This window comes from Lampetra fluviatilis, chromosome 6, assembly GCF_964198595.1.
Source record: "Lampetra fluviatilis chromosome 6, kcLamFluv1.1, whole genome shotgun sequence".
Classification (NCBI taxonomy): domain Eukaryota; kingdom Metazoa; phylum Chordata; class Hyperoartia; order Petromyzontiformes; family Petromyzontidae; genus Lampetra; species Lampetra fluviatilis.
The window spans coordinates 18,704,562-18,726,700 of NC_136280.1; the positions used below are offsets into that span (position 1 = coordinate 18,704,562).

The 22,139-nt window shown below is 47.5% G+C and overlaps 1 protein-coding gene across 1 annotated transcript in view; it reads left to right on the forward strand.

Annotated features, from left to right (window-relative positions):
* LOC144932969 (IgGFc-binding protein-like) overlaps positions 1-22,139 on the forward strand; it is a 134,293-nt gene that overhangs the window by 42,028 nt on the left and 70,126 nt on the right. Inside the window, exons 49-59 of the mRNA XM_078857371.1 lie at positions 79-253; positions 1,239-1,347; positions 1,436-1,527; positions 1,636-1,812; positions 1,995-2,120; positions 6,538-6,582; positions 7,320-7,466; positions 17,164-17,417; positions 17,697-17,781; positions 18,385-18,531; positions 20,398-20,559. Of these exons, the coding sequence (XP_078713497.1) occupies positions 79-253; positions 1,239-1,347; positions 1,436-1,527; positions 1,636-1,812; positions 1,995-2,120; positions 6,538-6,582; positions 7,320-7,466; positions 17,164-17,417; positions 17,697-17,781; positions 18,385-18,531; positions 20,398-20,559 (1,519 nt within the window). The remainder of the gene's footprint in view (positions 1-78; positions 254-1,238; positions 1,348-1,435; positions 1,528-1,635; positions 1,813-1,994; positions 2,121-6,537; positions 6,583-7,319; positions 7,467-17,163; positions 17,418-17,696; positions 17,782-18,384; positions 18,532-20,397; positions 20,560-22,139) is intronic.

The window sequence follows — 22,139 nt, forward strand, 5'->3', positions numbered from 1 at the left end:
TTGATCGTGAGGTAACCAAGAGTAGAACCCACGTGGAATGACATGCGATGCCTGTGTCTCCTGTGCGCTGATCTACAGCTGAATGAGGAGCTGGTGACTCCCCCACTGGTGTTGCCAGGGCTACATGTCTCTCTGAGTGGCTCATACCTCGTGCTCATGACTGACTTTAATCTGATTGTTCGATTCAATGGAGACAATCGGGCGGAAGTGACTGTGCCAAGAGAGTATGCAGGGGAGCTTTGTGGCATCTGTGGTGAGACCATGTTTGTGAGAGTTCCATAGCAGCACTGAGACAAGGCTTGAACTGTTCTATTTACGTTCTCTGTTCAGAAAGCACTGCTGTGTTATTGCCATCTAATCACCATGCAGGATTAATTATGTCAAATGCCAATATTTAGGTTTTTTTTATAATTAAAATATTACACCATTCACGTTATGAAATTGTTCACTTAATTTGCAATCTGAGCGTAACGTACACTCACTTTACTGAAGACATTGCTTCTCGTTACATCACACATTTTCATATTGACTCTCCCGCCCATGCTGAGGAATGTGCTTTGGGGTTAAGTACTCTAAGAATAAAAGGTTGCATACATTGGAAGATATATATATAGAAACATTTCAATTCAATTTAGAAATTCCCAATTACACCCCTTCACATGCGGCAATGTGTAATGTATGGATGTCCTTGCTAACGGACTACGATAGTTCACCCCCGTGGACATGCGCCACACGCCACTGATTGCGAGGCACCAATCTGTGCACAAACCCTAATCTCAGGGAGGTGAATCACCTCAGCTGGGAAAGCCAACATCGCTTTCCAACCTGTGCTGATGGAGGTGCGCTCCCCACTCTCCCCTCCATTGAATCGCGATGGCGCCACCTACCGGGAATACTAGGCAGCATACATTGAATGTCACTTTTTAACATTTAAAGTTTATCGAAAAATGTCATTGTTGAAATTTACTGATATTTTGAACTAAAATGTAAATGTATTAAGTTAGCAATGTTTTATCAAATCAGGGCCTGGCTTGGCATATGCATATTTGACCGCACCTCCAATTAGCGCGGGTGGCTATGTACGGTGTAAAATAAGTTTAGCGTACATCCATACATCACACATGGTTCTGGAAGTGGTTTTAGTTGTTATAAGTTAATTTCACATTCATTCCTGTATTGTTGACTTGAATCCAGTTTGGAGGCAATACATGTGAACAGTTTAATCTGTGTTTTAACAGGAAACTTTAATGGTGACCGTGCTGATGAATATCTGATGCCCGATGGGACGCAAGCTTCTTCACCAACTGAGCTTGGAAACAGCTGGAAAACAGACAACAGCTCTGCCTAGTGAGTGGCCACCTCTCTATTGTTTACCATCACCTTGAGTCTTGCCTCTGGTTTGTGGTTATGGACTTGTACCTTTGTCTATTTGTAGCTGTGACGCTCCACCTCCACCTCCCTGTGATGAAGATGAGCAAGCAGAGTTTGAAACAGAGGCATTCTGTGGAATCATCACAGATGTGAATGGTCAGTGTGATAAGTTTTTTTTATTGCAGCATTAGTTATTGAAAGTTTGCTTCGTAATCAATAAAGAGGACAATTGAGTCAAGCAAAATGTGTGTCCCTTGTGAACAGGATTGTTCAAAGAGTGCCATGCAGTGGTCAATCCTGAGGAGCTGTTCACCAGCTGCGTGCTTGACCAGTGCTGGACACATGGGGACAAGGGGACCCTCTGTGGCTCCCTTCAGGCCTATGCTGATGAGTGCGCGGAAAATGGCATCGTCATCATGTGGAGGAACGGCACCTTCTGTCGTGAGTGCAAACCGCTCTGAGCTTTAATTGGTAACACATCACATTGCATGAGACCGGGCCTTGTTTTTATTCTGTGGAAGCACAATGTACATCTGTGTGGTTTGTTCATTTATATAGCTGCTTGCAGTTGTGCATCCCCATTGTAATTGATCTCTGAGTATGTTTATCGTTTGTGTTGACAGCGCTCGAGTGCCCAGCAGACAGCCACTATGAGAGCTGTGCCCCACCGTGCCCAGCCACGTGCAGCAATGTGACCCTCCCAGGTGCCTGCCAGCAGCCCTGTGGGGAGGGCTGTGTCTGTGATGAGGGTTTTGTTTTCTCAGGAGACAAGTGTGTCCTTCAAGATCAGTGTGGCTGCCTGGACCACAATGACCTCTATCACCCGGTGGGTTAATCCCATCTTAAAAAATTTTACTTTCCAACTTTTTCCTTTCATACTGAACTTTTTCAGTTGCAGAACAACCTTTGATTACTTTAGGATACCTGTTGAATTGGTGTCATCGATTTTTTTTCTTCTGAATTGTTTGAGAGCCTGACAGCTGGATATTTTTGGTTATCTCAATAACCATAAATGTTTAATAGGTGAAACATGAGTTAATGCCATTCCTCCCTCCCCTTCACCATCCAGGCCACTATCCAAGCTGTCCAAGCTCCACATGTACTCCATAATATAGGTTGTTTGGGTTAAATCGCGATCTAACACAAAAAACCTTTATTATGGATGATATTGGTCGTGAAAGCCTAAGTGTTAAATCCACATGTACTGTTCCGCACTCATGATGTGAGCGCTTCCATTATCAATTCTGATTAAATGCTTCCAAGGACAAACACGTGCTGGAAAGCATCACAGAATACAAGCATGTGCATGTTCCCCACTCTCTCCATTTTGAATAGTGTTAAAATTTACAAAAATACGATGTTTCGCTGGTGATTACAATCAGCTAATCGCCTCATGAAGCTGGCTGTAATCGCCAGCAAAACGTCATACTCAAATTGTAAATGTTGTGGGTTACACTCCAACACACCGGTGTGCCTTATTAGGAACTAATTGGCACGTTTTGTTTACGTGACAAACCTTATTAATTGGTTGTGTCGGGTGGTGGTGGTTTTAACGACAGATTTATATTCACATAATTTAACCCTCAAAAAGCCGTTTATTACACATAATATTGGTCGTGAAAGCCTACGTGTTATATATTGGCACAACTGGCTATAAAGACTGGCCGACTTGTTACAGAGCCACCTCCAGATCTGCCAACCCACTCATTGACTCGCAGATCATAGAATGGTCTGCGAGACTCAATAATGAGTTGGCTCATTAATGGCAGAGGTGTCGATGCTCATCGAACGGCTGCCAAATAATACATCGCCGCTCGACTACATCCACACTGTCGATTCTCAAATTATCCTCGGACGTGGTTGCATCACTCATTGTTCACCTGGCAATTCTTTGTTTGAGCGAGAGCTGTTTCCCAGACCGGTTCAGATTGGCATAGGTAAAACCGCTCCTGAAAAAAGTTGGCTTGAGCCATAGTGACCCCGCAAACTATCGCCCGATCTCAAACCTGAGTATGATTTCAAATGAGTGCCTTTGAAGCGGGCACTTCCCTACGTTGCTGCTAGGGGCAGATTGATTCAACCCTTGCAGGAGGCATATCGGAAGTTGCATAGCATTGACACAGCTCTAATCAAGATCAATGATGACCTCTACAAGATCATGGATGACCGGTGTGCCACAGAGTTGGTTGGCCTCTTAGCTGCCTTCGACACCATCGATCATGAGATACTCATTGGGTGGCTAATGTGTATTTGGCATGGCACTCGAGTGGATTGAGTCAAACATACGTGGTTGATCACAGTTTGTCAAGCTGGGTGACGAACAGTCCTCGCATATGCCATGCCTAGTTGATGTACCACAGGAGTCCGCATTCGGGCCCTTCCTATTTTCAACATATGTCTCTCCGATCCCCAATGTCATCTCAACTCATGACATTAAGTTCCATTAATGTACACAATTGTACTCCGGAATGAAGTCAAAGATTCCACGTGAGCATTGCACGTGTGATTTGCACGAAACAAAATGCTGCTTCATCCAGAAAAATTGGAAGTTCTGTGGGTTGGCATTCGGGCTCAGGCGAAAAAAATTGTGGAAGGATTGGATGTGGCGGTTACAAACTCCGTGATTCAGTTTTCTATGAATCTAAAGAGCCTCAGCACCATACTGGACTAGAATATGTCGTTTGATCACCATGTGCAAAATATAGTCAGGTTCTGCAATTTCCATATCAGGGCTCAGACAGCGTCGACCACTATTGAGTGGTGACATAGCCAGCACGGTGGCATGTAGCATAGTATCGACAAGGCTCGATTATTGCAACTCACTACTCTATGGGACGTCTGCCAAAAGCATTACCAAGCTGCAGTGTGTACAACATTCTTTGGCATGTGTCATGACGGGTACTGCAAGATCTAACCATGTCCGTCCACTCAGCTGCATTGGCATCCAGTTGCCGAACTAATACATTATAAGGTCGTACTCATTATCCACACTAAATGCTTGCCACAGATGAACAAAAATACCTTGTTGATCTCAAGGAGCATAAACCATAACGTGGTCATCTTCTCAGCAACTTTTGGCAAGCCATCGCGCGCATTCAGATGAGCTTCTATGGCCATTTTGAGCGCTTTTCCTTCCGATCTTAGCAAGCCACTGGAGTTATGCACTTTTTAATCATCTAGATTGATAACTAATTTACTTCAAAAGTTTTTTTGTTTTTAGTTTGTTTCCTTCCTTTTCTGATTAGCACGAATGGCTATATACGGTGTGAAAGAAGTTCAACATACATACAAAGGACTATTCTATTCCTATGCATGGTAATGTGCTCCAGAGCTGAATGCCAATGTCACGGTCTGTTGACCGCGAGAGGGCTTCAGGACAGAGTTTGTGTGGTTTTGCTGTTCCTCCTCCGTTTAAGGAGCGCAGACTACAGTGGTTTACTATGCAGTCCACGGTTTGGGTTGCATGGCCACATTCACCTTGTGGCTTGTGTCTTTAATTTTCCATTCATGAATGAGATGTGTGCGAGAGCCTGTTGATGTTCTAATGCGGTTGATGATTGCTTTTATTATCTAAAGATATTTGCTTCAAATAATGATAAAATCTCATGATCCATCCAGCATTATATGTATGATAATCATAGTTGATGAGGATAATGATGACATGCATTTGTTTTGTTATTTTACAGCTTGGGGATCACTGGTTTGGAACACAGAACTGCAGTCTGCATTGCTCCTGTGTCAGTGTGGGAGATGTGGTCTGTGATCCCTGGCAATGTGGAGCCTATGAGATCTGCAATGTGCAGAATGGCACTCTGGGCTGTCATGATATTGGTGAGCCTTCCAATGTTTTCATGTTCAATTTATATATTTTCTGATATTAGCATTGAAAAAACATTTATATTTTGGCAACTTCCTATCAGTGTTTTGTTGATAGATTCATGTCGAATTTTTTGGCAAAAAGGCAGAAAACCACAATTTAATATTCCTTGTTGAAATTGCTTCTAATATAACTTATTATACTTTAAAATTCACGTGCTGCCTAAACATACTCATACAAATGAACTCTATATGATTGTACTTTCTTCAATATACATTTTTCTATATTTTAACTTTCATGACAAACTTTGGAGTAAATCATATTTTGAACGGGGAAGAGTTAGCCAATTCTAGATTCGGGAAAGAGCCAGTTCTAGATCTGTGTTGATGATAACACGCAAGGTTTCATTTTGTAAAGAAGCTCCTTGGAGGCATTCATTTTCAGGGGAGTTGAGTTTTATTTTTCCGAAAGTATATACAGTTTGAGCATAACGACTGCTACACTGATTATGGCTATGGCTCTTCAGTCCTGGCAGTTTCCACTATGTTGAGCCTTGAACAGTGAACCCCGATGGTTTCCACTATGTCGATCTCGAACAGTCGGCCCCGATGTCGTCCACCTCTGGTCGTCGATTAGTCCTCGAGCAAGCCCCTCGACTGCGGGCCTCGCGCTCCCTTATATAATGCTTGGCCCTGCCCCTATTGGACAGTGTGCCCCCCCCCCCCACTTAATTATAACACGTGTGACAGTGCCTTCTGGTCACCTGTTTTCAGCCACCTCAACCTGTTTTCAACCATCTCAACTCGGCCTTCTAGAGCCTTCTCTTGTACAGTCCCCTACAACGTTATGCTTTAAGGTCAACAAACTGTGGTCATGATTAGCACAATTTTATTGTTAGTCTGTGCAATTTCTCTTACATAAGTTGAACAAACATGAATGGCTTCGGGCAAATTTATTTTCAGCATAAATACATATTTGTGAGAAATAATTTTTAACAAAATTGAGAAAGAAAATGGTTGAAATGCTTTATCAACATAAATACATTTTAGCGTGTTTAACGCGTAGGCTTTCGCGACCAATATCATCCATAATAGAGGTTTTTTGGGGTAAATCACGTAAATATATAAATGTGTCGTTAAACCCACCACTACCCGACACAGCCAACTAGTAAGGGTTGTCACGTAAACAGAACATGCGTCACTAGTACAGCACCCCGGTGTGCTGTACTAGTGTCGGGTGATGGCGGGTTTAACAACACATTTATATATTTACGCGATCAAACCCAAAAAAACCTCTTATGGACATTTTAGCGTGTATATATACATGAAAATTGATATTGTGTATTTCAGAAACGTCAAGTTCTCCAAGCACATGCATACCAGCTCCAAAACCAGGTACACATTAAACATTGGATGTTTCATTGTATAATTTTATCTATGGTATTGTCTATTGTGTTTTGATTAGCTCCAAGTGTTTTTTTACATGTTTGTGTAAGAAAAAAACAACCCAAACAAAAGGACAATTCCCTGGAAAGTTTAGAATAGCAGCATTCTTAATAACCAACGAGGGAAAGCTTTACTTTATCTCAATACTTTTCAGAAGGGTTCTGCTTGGGATGTCGGGCCTTGTTTTTAAAGCAAACTACTTCATGCACCGACTTCCAAAAGCTCTCTTCACCCTGCAGGTTGGGTCTCATGTAATGTTTAAGTGATTCAACTTCTCGTAAAAAATGCAACATTTCAGCCATGTGTCACTGCTGAGTGTCACCGCCATAAAATTGAGTCAAAGATAAAAAGTAAGAAAATGTTGAGCTTATTCATTCAGTTTTTAAACCAAATATTCATACGTGTATATTATACCAGAGCCATGGCTAACATCAATTGCATTTGAACCAGTCCTGGTGCCCATTACCCACATCCTGTTAACCAAACCACTCTCAAGAGTGTGGTGAAGGTCAAACAAAATGACCCACACTGTGTGGGGAGTCCTTCATCCAAAAGTTGATTGATGAATGGCTGCACAATTTTGTTGACGCTGTATATTTATGAGAGAAAAATATTAAATACATTGCTTTTCTTCATAACTGAGCCTTCTTTAATGTGTTTGATATTCGTTTCTGCTCTCTTGATAGAACCGCATCTCAGCTGTGACTTTGATGATGAGGAATCCCCGTTGTGCAGCTGGGTGCAACTCAGTGCCGATGCTGCGGACTGGATCAGGCACTCAGGAGAAACTCCAAACCCTTATACTGGACCAAGTGGTGATCACACCACAGGCTGTGAGTGAAACACACTTTTGTGGGTCGCACTGCTCATTGTGTTGAATTAATTGTGCTACGAGCTTCTTGTGTGTGTGTGTTGTGGACAGCAGTAGTGTAGTGGTTACAACACTGCACTGCGAAGCTGGTAACCCGAGTTCAACCCCTGCTAATGGCCACCATTGACAAATATCTGCAATGGTCCTGGGCCTCCCCTAGGTCAACTGAGCCTCAAATGAGTACATGGTGGTGCAGTGTGTAAAACTAGCAATGGGGAGATGGTGGCCAAGCATGGTCCTTGCTACACCACCTACTGATGTGCTGTGGGTGGGATGAGTTGGTATGATGGTTAGTGCAGGGCACTATATTGATATATCCCAAGTAAGCCTGGGTTTCTGTCACATCAATTCAGGCTACAATTATTGCTTCGTGATAATTACTGGGAAGACAAAGGCAGGTGAATAGTTTTGACCGCCACCACCTCGATATGCAAAGCCACGTATGCGTAGTATCAGTCACAGTATTTAAGGTGGCAATGTTAATTTGTAGTATATTTGAGCAGAGCTGCCTCCATGTTGGGATTTTTTTCATGTCCCAATGTAAGACAATTAAGCTGTTGCCAATACCTATTCAAATTAGTAAGTTTTCTTATCACATAATTCACCATAGGTGGTACAGTGAGGGAAAAAAGTTTTTGATCCCCTGCTGATTTTGTACGTTTGCCCACTGACAAAGAAATGATCAGTCTATAATTTTAATGGTAGGTTTATTTGAACAGTGAGAGACAGAATAACAACAACAAAATCCAGAAAAACGCATGTCAAAAATGTCTAAATTGATTTGCATTTTAATGAGAGAAATAAGTAATTGACCCCCTCTCAATCAGAAAGATTTCTGGCTCCCAGGTGTCTTTTATACAGGTAACGAGCTGAGATTAGGAGTACACTCTTAAATGGAGTGCTAAAAATCTCAGCTTGTTACCTGTGTAGTGGTGATACGCGCTGGGTGTATATGTCGTGTGCCAGCGCGTATGTACGGGTGTGTGTGTGGTGACGCGCGCTGACGGGGAGGAGCAGGCGTCAGTGCGCGGGTGGGGGTAGTGCTGCTGATTGGCTGTGTGCCGGTGACGCGCCCAGAGGGAGTGATCGGGTAGCAGCGCGGTGTGATTGGTCGGGAAGTGGAACCATCTAAGAATGAAGACGAAGGTGCAGAGATAGAGCCCGGAGAGGAGAGTAATGGAGAGTAGAGGAGAGTAATGTATAGTGTGTAGCCAGCGAGAGAGAACAGTCTACACGAGCTGAGTAATGTATAGTGTGTAGCCAGCGAGAGAGAACGGTCTACACGAGCTGAGTAATGTATAGTGTGTAGCCAGCGAGAGAGAACGGTCTACACGAGCTGAGTAATGTATAGTGTGTAGCCAGCGAGAGAGAACGGTCTACACGAGCTGAGTAATGTATAGTGTGTAGCCAGCGAGAGAGAACGGTCTACACGAGCCGAGTATGCATACGGTGTAGCCAGCGAGAGAGGAAGGTCTACACGAGCCGAGTATGCATACGGTGTAGCCAGAGAGAGAGATGCAAAGTCTACACGAGGCGAGTGGAGAGTGTAGCAGAGGCGCAGAGTCTACACGAGGCGAGAGAGGAGTGTAGCCGAGGCGCGGAGTCTACACGAGGCACAGAGAGCCGGCAGCACAGAATCCAGAGTCAAGAGAAGCGCATTGTGAAGAAGAGAGGCCACGCGTTGTATTGTTACAAGTCAAGATTTAATAAAAGAAGTGTGTTCCCGTCAAGGAGTTTCCTGCCGTCATTTTCCAATACTTCATCTGGCGTCAGAAGTGAAACGGGCTTCCAAGTATGGAGACGAGGAAGACCCGTAGGACCCACGGGATTGACCGCGAGGAAGACCTGGACGACTCGGGGCCGCTGGTGGCGGGGGGTGAGGAAGAGGACTTGCCCACGCTGCAGGGTCCGTCGACGGCGCCGGCCGAGCGACCGGGGACAGACGCCGGGCTTCGGGAGGCGCACTCCCGACTGGCGGAGCTGCTGCTCGCCGCCGCGTCCATCTTGGCGGAGATCAGCTCGTCGGGAGGAGCGGGGACGGTGGGGGACATTTTACAAGGTCGCCCCGCAGATTCCCGCCAAAACGAATGGGGGATTCCCGCCATTGCGCCTGGGCCTACTTTTGGCGGGAACGGCGAGCGCCACGTGGTGGTGGGTTCCCAAGCGCGCGCATCGACGTCATCAGCGCGCGAGGGGGTCCGCCATCTTACGTCTGCTGCTGGAGCCGCCATCTTAGACACCGACGGACAGGCGGAGAGGAACCACGAGGCGGATGACTTCATTTTTCAGCAGCGCCTGCCCACGTTGTCAGCCTTCAAGGCGGAAGGCGGAGACTGGGGCCAATTTCAGCAAAGGTTTTTGGCCCATCAAGAGATGTCAGCGTGGTCCGATGCTACGGCGCTGCGGGCATTGCCCGCCATGCTGGACGACGATGCGCTCGCGGCCTTCAGGGCTGCACGGAAGTCGGACCGCTCCACGCTGAAGGATGCGCTGGGGTTGTTGGCCAGGGTCTACGGGCCTCCCTCTACGTGCCGCCATCAGTTCTACGCAAGACGGAAAGCGGCCACGGAGACCGCGCTGGCCTATCGCACGGCGTTGCTGGCTCTTGCTGATGCTGCGTTCCCTCGGATGGACGAGGAGGGCCAAGACGCGATGGTTTTGGAGCAGCTGCTCAAGTTGGCGCAGGACCTGGGGGTCCCTATCAACACAGCTGACGAGATTGATATTTCTTCTTTGAGAGTCGCCACGAGTATTCAAGCGCACGAGGCCCTACAACGGAAGCAAGGCGTTGGTTGCAACGCTGCTGTCGTCGCAGCCCCGGGTTTGGTGGTCGCCGAACCCCAAGTCGTCAGCCCACGAGAGGAGGCGTTCGCCACGGGACGACCAGGGGACTGGAGGCCGGGGGCCCGGTCGCCTCTGCGATCGGGCCGAAAGTCGGAGCAACCAAGATCTACTCCGACCCTCGTCACGTGCTATAACTGCGGCCTCCGGGGCCACGTGGCGTCCGGGTGCCGCGCTCCGCGGCAGCGCGCCATGGGAGCTCGGCTGGACGACGACCGAGAGCCCAAGTCATCTCTACAATCCCCGGCAAGTCGCGGCACCTCACACGCTCGGCCTGTTTATTCGGCACACATGGGACGCCGCGTTGCGGCGGAGGAGGGCCGGTTAAGGTTCGGGGATTCGGTTCGGCGAGGGGGGTTCGGCCGGGACCAGGGAGACATTGAATGGGCGGAATTGGGGCATAGAATTGTGGCTGCTTCGGCGGGTTCGTCCGTTGTTACGGGATCTATTGATGGGGTTGAGATTAGGGTGTTAGTGGACACGGGGGCATCGGCAACTATTATATCGGACCTCATTTATAATATTCTTCCGGTCCAATGTCGTCCGCTGCTTCCAGTGGATGTGCCATTTTACGCCGCTAATGGGGGATCGTTGGGCATTATCGGTCAGGTTAGGGCGTCCATTTGCATTGGAGATATCAAATTGTCGGGACCCGTTTTCGTTTCGTCTTCTTTGGCAGTTCCGTGTCTTTTGGGCACTGACTTTTTGGCTAAAATGCCCATTAAAATTCTTATCGATCAACGATGCATTGAACTGCCATCGGGTCGCCGGATTTCATTTTTGACGGGCCCTACTGACATTCGGACGGCGTGCGCTACGATACAAGCGGTGGCGACGCAGACAGTGCAAGTGCCCCCGGGTTCACAGATGTTGATTCCCCTCCGGTTGCGGAAACCATGGGTGAGGGAGGCTTCGGGACAGAGTATGCTTTTGGGTCCTTCTAACAAGGCTGTCGGGGGTCTTGATTTATCGGTGGCTCACACTTTGGTGCGGGCTGACAGGGATCCGTTTGTGATGGTTTTGAACGCGGGGTCGCGACCAGCTGTCATTCCGCAGGGCACCGTGCTGGCTCACGCGGCGCAGGTCCCTGGGGATGATGGGTTGGTTGCGCAGGTGGGCTCGAGCCCCGCGCGGAACGTTGAGCCAAGGGAAGACCTTGAGTGGGTCCATTCGTTATGTGCCGCCTCGGACGATTTGTCGGCGGCGCAGTTGGGTGCGCTGCGCGAGTTGCTCATTGAATTCTCTGATGTATTCAGTAAACATAAGTATGACATTGGGTGCACGGATTTGTTGCACCATCACATTGAAACGGGCGATGCGGCGCCGGTCAGGCTAAATCCCTTCCGACTGAGTCCCGTGGAGAAGGAACATGTTCAGTCGGCTGTTAACGATATGCTAGAAGCCGATATTATTTCGCCCTCCTCTAGCCCGTGGGGAGCGCCTATTGTGCTGGTTAAGAAGCAGGACGGGTCCCTGCGATTCTGCGTTGATTTCCGTCGCCTGAATAAGATCTCTGTGGCTGACGCGTATCCGCTCCCCAGGATGGATGAGTCCCTCGATGCATTGTCTGGTGCGCGATATTTTTCGACTCTTGATTTGTTATCGGGGTTTTGGCAGTTGCCGCTCGACGAAGAGTCGAAACCTAAGACAGCATTTCGGACTCCAGGGGGGCTGTTCCAGTTTAACCGGTTACCCATGGGACTTCACTCCTCTCCAGCGACGTTTCAGCGACTTATGGAGCTGGTTTTGTCGGGCTTGCAGTGGGATACATGCTTGATTTATATGGACGATGTCATTGTTTTCAGTAAAACGTTTGAGGAACACCTCCGGCGATTGAGAGGGGTGTTCTTGCGAATGCGATCGGCTAAGTTGAAATTTAAACCGGCCAAATGTCACCTCCTTCGTAGGTCCGTTAGATACTTGGGTCACATTGTCGATTCTTCGGGGATCTCCACCGATCCCGCGAAGACGGATTGTGTCGGTTCGTGGCCGACACCTACGTCCGTTTCCGACGTGCGTAGTTTCATCGGGTTTGCTTCTTATTATCGGCGGTTTGTTGAGCACTTCGCCACTATTGCAAAACCCTTGCACGCTCTAACGGCGAAGGGAGTGAAGTTCAAATGGGGACCGGAGGAGGAGGCCGCGTTTCGCTCCCTCCGGGACGCCTTGGTGGGTGCCCCACCCTTGTGTTATCCCGATTTTGCCAGTCCCTTTTTGCTGGACACGGATGCTAGCAACACGGGCATTGGGGGGGTGCTATCCCAAGTCGTTGGGGGTGTCGAAAGAGTTGTCGCCTACGGTAGTAGGGTGTTGTCTCCGGCGGAGCAGCGCTACTGTGTCACCCGTCGCGAGCTGCTTGCCATTGTTTTTTTTGTGCAGCAGTTTAGGCCATATCTTTATGGTCGTCACTTTACAGTCCGAACGGACCACGCGGCGCTACAGTATTCATTGAGGGTCGCCCAGCCCTCGGGCCAGTTGTCGCGTTGGTTGGAAGTCCTCCAGGACTATCAGTTTACGACTACGTACCGTAAGGGGTTGCGACACACGAATGCCGATTGCTTGTCGCGGTTGTTGCCTTGTGATGAATGCGCGTGTTTGTCGGGATCGGCGCGCTGTAAACCGACGCTTGCGGGGGAGATGGGGGCACTGGCTGCGACAGCGGGCGCACCGATCGGGGATGATTCCACTGCCTCTCAGGGTCGGGACTCGCTGCTCTCGCTGTCGCTCAGCGAATGGGGCCGCCTCCAGATGGCGGACAGCTCGCTGCTAGCATTGCGCCGCAAGGTTGGGGGTCCCGAGGGGGACCAGGAGCGTACCGGCTCCTATGTACTTGAGCGGGGCGTGTTATTGAAATGGGACAGTTTGTCCCGGCGGAACGCACTCGTGGTGCCTTCCGCTGTGAGGGGGAGGGTTGTCTTGGCGGCACACGAACGCCTCTTGCACTTGGGAGTTAACAAGACGCTTGCCCTGCTTCAGCGTGACTATTACTGGCCGGGAATGGGAAGTGATGTGGTGCATATTCTGAAGGGGTGCGTTGAGTGCGCCAGGCGTAAACCACCGGCCGTGGCAGCTAATCCACCGCTGCAATCTATTCAGGTCTCGCGTACCAACGAGCTCGTTGCACTCGATATTTTGGGGCCCTTCCCAGTCACGCCGAGAGGGAATAAATATTTGTTAGTGGGGGTCGAATACTTTACCCGATGGCCTATGGCGTGGCCTCTCGCTAACCAGTCGGCAGCGGCTGTGACGGATGCCTTCGTCCAGGGCTATGTCCTGGACAAGGGGGCTCCCGAACGCCTGCTGACCGACCAAGGTAAAAAATTTTCGAGTAAATTGTTGCAAGAGGTGTGCGATCTGTTGGGTACCAAGAAGGTGCGTACCTCCCCGTACCACCCGCAGACTGACGGGATGGTGGAGAGACTCCACAAAACCTTGACTTCCATGCTGTGCCAGCAGGTGTGCGAGGCACATGTAGATTGGGACCTGCAGGTCCCGGGAGTCCTTGCCGCGTATAGAATGGCCCCCCATGCAGCTACGGGGTTTTCCCCATTCTATTTGATGTACGGTCGGGAAGCTGACCCGCCAATAGAAACGCAACTTGGCCTGTCCGCTCCACGAACTAATTCTAATTTGGCAGAACATATTAAGTTTAATATTCACAAGCTGACAGAGGCGAGGGAGGCCGCGCGGCTTAATTCGCGGGCTCGCCAAATTGCTAATGAACGGTTGCGGGCACGGAAGGTGTCCATGCACGAATGGAAACCAGGTGACAGGGCCTGGCTGCATTGCCCTCAGGCACCCTTGGCTACGTCGCCTAAATTGTTGAGACCGTGGAGGGGACCCGTGGAGGTCGTGCGCGTTGCACGGCCCCAGTGCGTTCAGATAAAGTGGGGAAAGCGCCGGTGGTACGTTCACCCCTCCCGACTGAAACCGTTCTCGCCTCCATATGGCCTCCCCTTGTGTCGTGATGGCCGGGCGTGTGACGTGACCGGCGACCCAGAGGGGGAAATGTCTCTGCCTGATCCACACGTATTTTCGCCTGATCTGCTCCCAGGTGTCTCGGAACTGACAGCTGCCGATCACCGGCGGCCGGATCTCCGCGGCGGGGCCGGCCCTTTCAGGCCCGTTCCGCGCCGTCTGGAGCAGCCGGAACCGCCGGACGGTCGTCAGTGTCCCGCCCCATACGATGGACCAGCCAGACGGACTCGCGCCAGGTCGTGCTACTTTGCATGACCTGCCTCGTGAGGAGTCGGGGCAGTTGGAGCGCCTCGTCACTGCGTGTAGTCGCAGGGACGGGGGGCGCGTTCGTTTCGAATTTGCTCGTATCGTGTTATTGTTGACTTTTCGGGTTCATTGTCAATCTGTACATAGTTATTCTTGTTGTTGTTGTTGTTGTGTTATGTTACGGGGCACACTTGGGGGGTTACGGGGTTTTTTTTTTTTTGTTGGTTGTCGTTTTATCGTCGCGGTTGGTTGTTGTTAGCAGCCGGGCCGGCTGCGAGCTATGTGGGAGGGGGTGATGTAGTGGTGATACGCGCTGGGTGTATATGTCGTGTGCCAGCGCGTATGTACGGGTGTGTGTGTGGTGACGCGCGCTGACGGGGAGGAGCAGGCGTCAGTGCGCGGGTGGGGGTAGTGCTGCTGATTGGCTGTGTGCCGGTGACGCGCCCAGAGGGAGTGATCGGGTAGCAGCGCGGTGTGATTGGTCGGGAAGTGGAACCATCTAAGAATGAAGACGAAGGTGCAGAGATAGAGCCCGGAGAGGAGAGTAATGGAGAGTAGAGGAGAGTAATGTATAGTGTGTAGCCAGCGAGAGAGAACGGTCTACACGAGCTGAGTAATGTATAGTGTGTAGCCAGCGAGAGAGAACGGTCTACACGAGCTGAGTAATGTATAGTGTGTAGCCAGCGAGAGAGAACGGTCTACACGAGCTGAGTAATGTATAGTGTGTAGCCAGCGAGAGAGAACGGTCTACACGAGCTGAGTAATGTATAGTGTGTAGCCAGCGAGAGAGAACGGTCTACACGAGCCGAGTATGCATACGGTGTAGCCAGCGAGAGAGGAAGGTCTACACGAGCCGAGTATGCATACGGTGTAGCCAGAGAGAGAGATGCAAAGTCTACACGAGGCGAGTGGAGAGTGTAGCAGAGGCGCAGAGTCTACACGAGGCGAGAGAGGAGTGTAGCCGAGGCGCGGAGTCTACACGAGGCACAGAGAGCCGGCAGCACAGAATCCAGAGTCAAGAGAAGCGCATTGTGAAGAAGAGAGGCCACGCGTTGTATTGTTACAAGTCAAGATTTAATAAAAGAAGTGTGTTCCCGTCAAGGAGTTTCCTGCCGTCATTTTCCAATACTTCACCTGTATAAAAGACACCTGTTCACAGAAGCAATCAATCAATCAGATTCCAAACTCTCCACCATGGCCAAGACCAAAGAGCTCTCCAAGGATGTCAGGGACAAGATTGTAGAACTACACAAGGCTGGAATGGGTTACAAGACCATCGCCAAGCAGTTTGGTGAGAAGGTGACAACAGTTAGTGCGATTATTCGCAAATGGAAGAAACACAAAAGAACTGTCAATCTCCCTCGGCCTGGGGCTCCATGCAAGATCTTACCTCGTGGAGTTGCAATGATCATGAGAACGGTGAGGAATCAGCCCAGAACTACACGGGAGGATCTTGGCAATGATCTCAAGGCAGCTGGGACCATAGTCACCAAGAAAACAGTTGGTAACACACTACGCCGTGAAGGACTGAAATCCTGCAGCGCCCGCAAGGTCCCCCTGCTCAAGAAAGCACATATACATGCCCGTCTGAAGTTTGCCAATGAACATCTGAATGATTCAGAGGACAACTGGGTGAAAGTGTTGTGGTCAGATGAGACCAAAATGGAGCTCTTTGGCATCAACTCAACTCGCCGTGTTTGGAGGAGGCGGAATGCTGCCTATGATCCCAAGAACACCATCCCCACCGTCAAACATGGAGGTGGAAACATTATGCTTTGGGGGTGTTTTTCTGCTAAGGGGACAGGACAACTTCACCGCATCAAAGGGACGATGGACGGGGCCATGTACCGTCAAATCTTGGGTGAGAACCTCCTTCCCTCAGCCAGGGCATTGAAAATGGGTCGTGGATGGGTATTCCAGCATGACAATGACCCAAAACACACGGCCAAGGCAACAAAGGAGTGGCTCAAGAAGAAGCACATTAAGGTCCTGGAGTGGCCTAGCCAGTCTCCAGACCTTAATCCCATAGAAAATCTGTGGAGGGAGCTGAAGGTTCGAGTTACCAAACGTCAGCCTCGAAACCTTAATGACTTGGAGAAGATCTGCAAAGAGGAGTGGGACAAAATCCCTCCTGAGATCTGTGCAAACCTGGTGGCCAACTACAAAAAACGTCTGACCTCTGTGATTGCCAACAAGGGTTTTGCCACAAAGTACTAAGTCATGTTTTGCAGAGGGGTCAAATGCTTATTTCCCTCATTAAAATGCACATCAATTTATAAAATTTTTGACATGCGTTTTTCTGGATTTTCTTGTTGTTATTCTGTCTCTCACTGTTCAAATAAACCTACCATTAAAATTATAGACTGATCATTTCTTTGTCAGTGGGCAAACGTACAAAATCAGCAGGGGATCAAATACTTTTTTCCCTCACTGTACATATTTCTGCTGTGGCACACAGACTAAAAACAGCTCACACAGTAGGGAATGGCCTGTAATGTTATCCATGCCAAAAAAGAAATCGAAACTAAAAATTCAACTGTAAAAAATAATAAAAGATCAAGGTCTTGAACAGTAATGGATTGCCTCTTTTTCAGCGACCTCCTACATCTACTCGGACTCAATAACCCTCGTCTCTAGAGGAGCAGTGCGACTTCAGAGCCCCAGCATTAACTCCCACCAAAATATCTGCCTGAGCTTCTGGTACCACATGTCTGGCGACAACCTGATGACGCTAAACGTGTACGTCCTGGACGACGACATAGAGACGCACGTTTGGAACGTCGTAGGGCAGCAGAGCAGTGCCTGGTTGCAGGGATCCATTACCATCCAAGCCGCGGCCAGCAGTCAGGTCGGTTTACTCTCACATAATATTGATTACATTTTTGTATGTGCGTATGTGTGTTGAACTTCTTTCGCACCTTACATAGCCAATCGTGCTAATTGGAGGTGCGGAAAAAAGGCAAATGTCAATGACGAATGACAAAAGTACTAAATAGTCATGACTAACTTTAGTAACTGTCCTTCAGTAATCTAGTAATATTAACGTTGTACTTGTTGTGTGTTATTCATGAACACTGTATGAGGGTGAATTCCACACATTGAAATTGTGAATTGATGTCGTCTCTAGATCATCATAGAGGGAGTTAGCGGATACACAAAATCAAGTGACATAGCCCTGGATGACATCATGGTAATAGCAGGAAAATGTGCAGGTGAGCACACAATATCAGCATTCACTACATCCATACGGTAGCCAGTGTTCTCATGTATTGGGCGGTTCTGAAATCCATGAATGGTCCTGGTCTAGTAGTGTAAATTCCACTTTCCTATGGTAATGGTCATTATATCCATTAGACAACCACTGTTGATTTTCCTGCAAAAGTATGTCAGCCTAACCAGGTGGGGCTCATTTCACTGGCTCCAGTAGGATGACGAGGAGGATCATGTGATGATGATGGAGTTGAGCTGATATTAACCAAGAATTAAACTCACGAATGGGACCTTGTCTTACCAACTGTTATTTGCTCACTGAAATATAAAATTAAATAGATATGCATGCATTTTTTTAAATTAAATATTGTTTGTGCAACATTCCCATTCCTAAAAAAATGCAGGCGATAATAAAACAATCTTTACACAAGCCCAATTGTATTACCTCTGCTGGGAAGGTTTTTTTTACACTTGTGCTATTGCTGCGTTTTATTGAAGGATTTGCACAATTCCAGAATCTTAATTACTAAAATAAATGTAGACAATGCACTTTTAGTGATTGTAATGACCAACTTTCCATTTTCCCCATTTTCCAAATGCAACAGTGTGTGTGAGCGGGTGTGATTTTGACAAGAACGAGGGACTGTGTCAATGGCGCAACAGCGAAGAGGATGATGGAGACTGGGAGCTGTGGCTTGGACAGACAGATACAGAGGGCACGGGGCCCGATGATGACTTCACTCGACCTGGCTGTTTGTACCTTTCATAACATTTACAATTTACACCAAGCTCTCAAGATGAATGGATAATCAGACCCTATCAAAACCATTACCTTGCCATACGTAAAAAGATTTCCAAAATCATGAGCAAACACAAGATCCAGATTCGATTTAACACAGTACATAAAATTCGTGATCTGATCCCATCTGTGAAGGATGTGTTCCCTGACATGCAATACCCCGGCGTCTACAAATTAAGCTGTGTCTGTGGCAGTAATTACATTGGGAAAACTAAGCAACATGTCTCGGACCGTGTTCGTGAACATAAGGCAGATCTGAAACACGGCAGGACCAATACCTCGGCCGTGGCTGATTATTGTTTTAATGCGGTGGGCTCACACGAAATAGATTTCTCTAAGACGAAGGTACTTTGCAAACCCACTGGCTATCAACAAAGATTCGTTCATAAAGCCATCCATATATATAGACACAGACACAATTTCAACGAGAAGATGGGTACAAACTGAGCAATCATTTGAAGGACGTGATTAACCAGTTTAAGTCATAACTGGCTGTGATGTTTCCATCCTACCTTCCGAAGTTAGTAGTTATTTTCGACTCTCTGGTTTTATATGAACAGGTTAAATGCCTCACACTAACACAGCCTCCGTCGCTCGTGTCCTCGATGTGGCGGTGGCTCTGCGATCTTATATTGACATCCTAATCTCTCACAATACAATAGCCACCTCCGAATCGTCGTCATGGATGTAGCTCTCCGACCTTACATTTACATGCAAATTTCTCACTTTAACATCACTAGCCCCGCCCACTTCGTTTATGACCCTTGGGCTACACCCATTTCAAACCTTTAAAAACAGCCTGCCTCAGCAGCTTTACCACTCTTTTTTCTCCTGATGACGATTGCTTGAGTTACGATCGAAACGTCGTAGTTTTTTGTTATTTTGTTATTTTCTTTGAACCTATCGACGTGACTTTACCGAAAGACCCAAGAATATGAATTCCTGCAGTTACGAACGCTTTAAGTCAAGATTCAAATTTACAACTTACAACAATGGGTGTTCTGCCTCCCTAAGACCTACCCATCCCAACTATTGATTTCTGCCCCACCTGTTGTCTTATCACTACCCTTTGCCACCCCCAGTATCCAAGCCTGTGTGTGCATGTGTGCATTTTATTCAACACTAAGGGTGATGTGTAGTGGTTAGCGCACTGTACTACAGTGCCAGCAACCTTGGCCCATGATGTGCTGTGAATAATGTCGATGGCAGTCATAGGATCTCTACACACAGAACACTGGGCGGTGATCATCCTCATCTGTGGAAATTCCATATTTCCAACACAATTTATAGATTCTCTGGCACAGATAATTCAACATTGCCAAAACAGGCAGAAATTGAGTCAATATAAATCGGTACTTATATATGTTAGTTACTCATCAAAATGCTTTATCTGTAAAACTAGTCAGATGCAATCTGTTGAAATAAAATTACATTTATGGAATAAAGTTCTCATAACTTCACAATTATGGTAGCCACTAGCCCAACTTGTAAAACATGTAAGTATATTGTGCTGTATAATCATGTTCAATCTATCACCATCATTATCATCACTACCTTCATCACCATGATCAATCAAACCATAATTTCCACTAATCCACAGTAGGAAATGAGTAGAGCGCTAAGGCACAGATTAACACAGAGAGGGGGCATTTGCAACGGGACTATTTTGTTATCTTTGAAATTGCGACACTTAACGGGCATTTTGCGGTCAGATTCCAGCCAAAGGCAATGGGAGTTGCCAATAAGAGGCGATTCCGTCTGTTGTGTGTGCAAGTGCATCCATGTTTATCAGTGTATTTCCACTTTATGGGTTGTGTAGTTGGGAATTACCTCCTGCTGGACTCGTATTACACCAGCCCTGGGGACAGACTGCAACTGGAGAGTCCACTGCTCACCTCCCCTGGCTGCTTGGTGCTGCGCTTTCACTACTACATGTTTGGGACAGCAGCTGACATGGCAATCAATGTTTACGTTAAAAAAGGTAAGCTGAATTTATTATTTGTAAACTTAATTGGACTAGCTACGTGACGTAATTTGACATGAAGTACAATCCTCAGATTGTATATTTCTTATTGAAGTTCTTCCTTTACTCCAAGTGTAGTGACACAGCGCTAACTGCTGGCCAGCGGCAGCAACTGCGGTGGACAGTTAGCGCACACGCCGTTGAGTATATACACGGGTGTGCAAGCAGGGCGGAAGAACTGGGGCAGGGGTCACTAGAGACCTCACCGAGAAGCCCCTGGAACCCGCTAGTTGTTTCCAGAAGGAAGGTGCGGCGAGGGCGGAGCCAGGCCTCGCCGAGTAGGATATAAGCAGCAGAGAGCGAGAGCTCCAGGCTGTCGGTTCTGGGATTGGACTCGTCTCGTCGTCGCTGTCGTCTTTGCCGCCTTCGTCGCTGCCGCCTTAACTCTGTTATTGCGTGGCCAGATAGTTGGCTGTCCCGGTCGACGCCGTCAGTTTAACGCGGTTAGGGTTGTGTTAGGCTGGGCTATACGACATCGGGAAGCTGCGGGCGAACATTTCAAGTTGAGAGTGATAATAACGAAGGTGCCTCCTGCAACTACCTCGTCTCCGACTTGTGCTACACTACACAAGTGATACAACCCCCCGTTGTGTCCTGATTTGTTATAAGTTGCGGTGGGCGCACTTGCTCACCCATAAAATAAAAAAAATAATAAAAACTGTCTCTTTATTATTTATTTCAATTATGTGTATTTACTCCTTACCTTTCTTATGCTATTCATTGCACGCGGCTGCACTTTATTTTGCGCGTGGTTGCAATTTTGTCCGCTCAGTTGGTGTTAGCTGCTGAGGGCGTCACGGAGTTATTTTCTAACTGCTGTTGTAGTATGCCAGCGGTACCGTTCTGTTGTGATGTGCACTGATGCCTACTTTAGGGCAATATTGCCACATAAAATAAAGATTGATTAAAGTTTCCTGCAGCAAAATATTTGATACCTTATCGTAACAATAGTTTCAGCCCTCAAATCCATTGCCCTTCAGTGAAGATGCGGAGAGCTGGACGCTTCATCTTGATGGTTGTCACGAAGAACAGTGATTATAATCTTGATTTGAAGCTTTCGTGACTGCAGGAATCCATACTCTCTGGTTCTTTGACTTTACCAAAAGAACCAGAGAGAACAGTGATTATGTTACATTCTCAAATTACAGTCAGCATGTCCTATGAAATGTACGCTAATGAACTGGTTATTATATTTGCTATATTATTGTAATACAGTTGGTGGTTTCATTTTCAAACGCTGCCATTGCTTTAAAATGTTATGCTAAATTTACAATATTTCATCTCAAGATTTGCAGTTCATGATTTAGATCAGTAACCATTTTTAAAAATACGTATTTTTGTCGTTAGTAATACATTAATAATGTTAAGGAATCATGCGAAGTAATTATGCCGCATTTGTGGTAGAAGCTTAAAGCATTATTTTTTTTACCATACTTGCACTCTTGGGCCTTACACCCACGTTCCTGATCAATAAGCTGGGTGACTTGGAGGTCGGGTTGTTGGATCATGCAGGAATGGATGTCCTATAAGCGTGATAC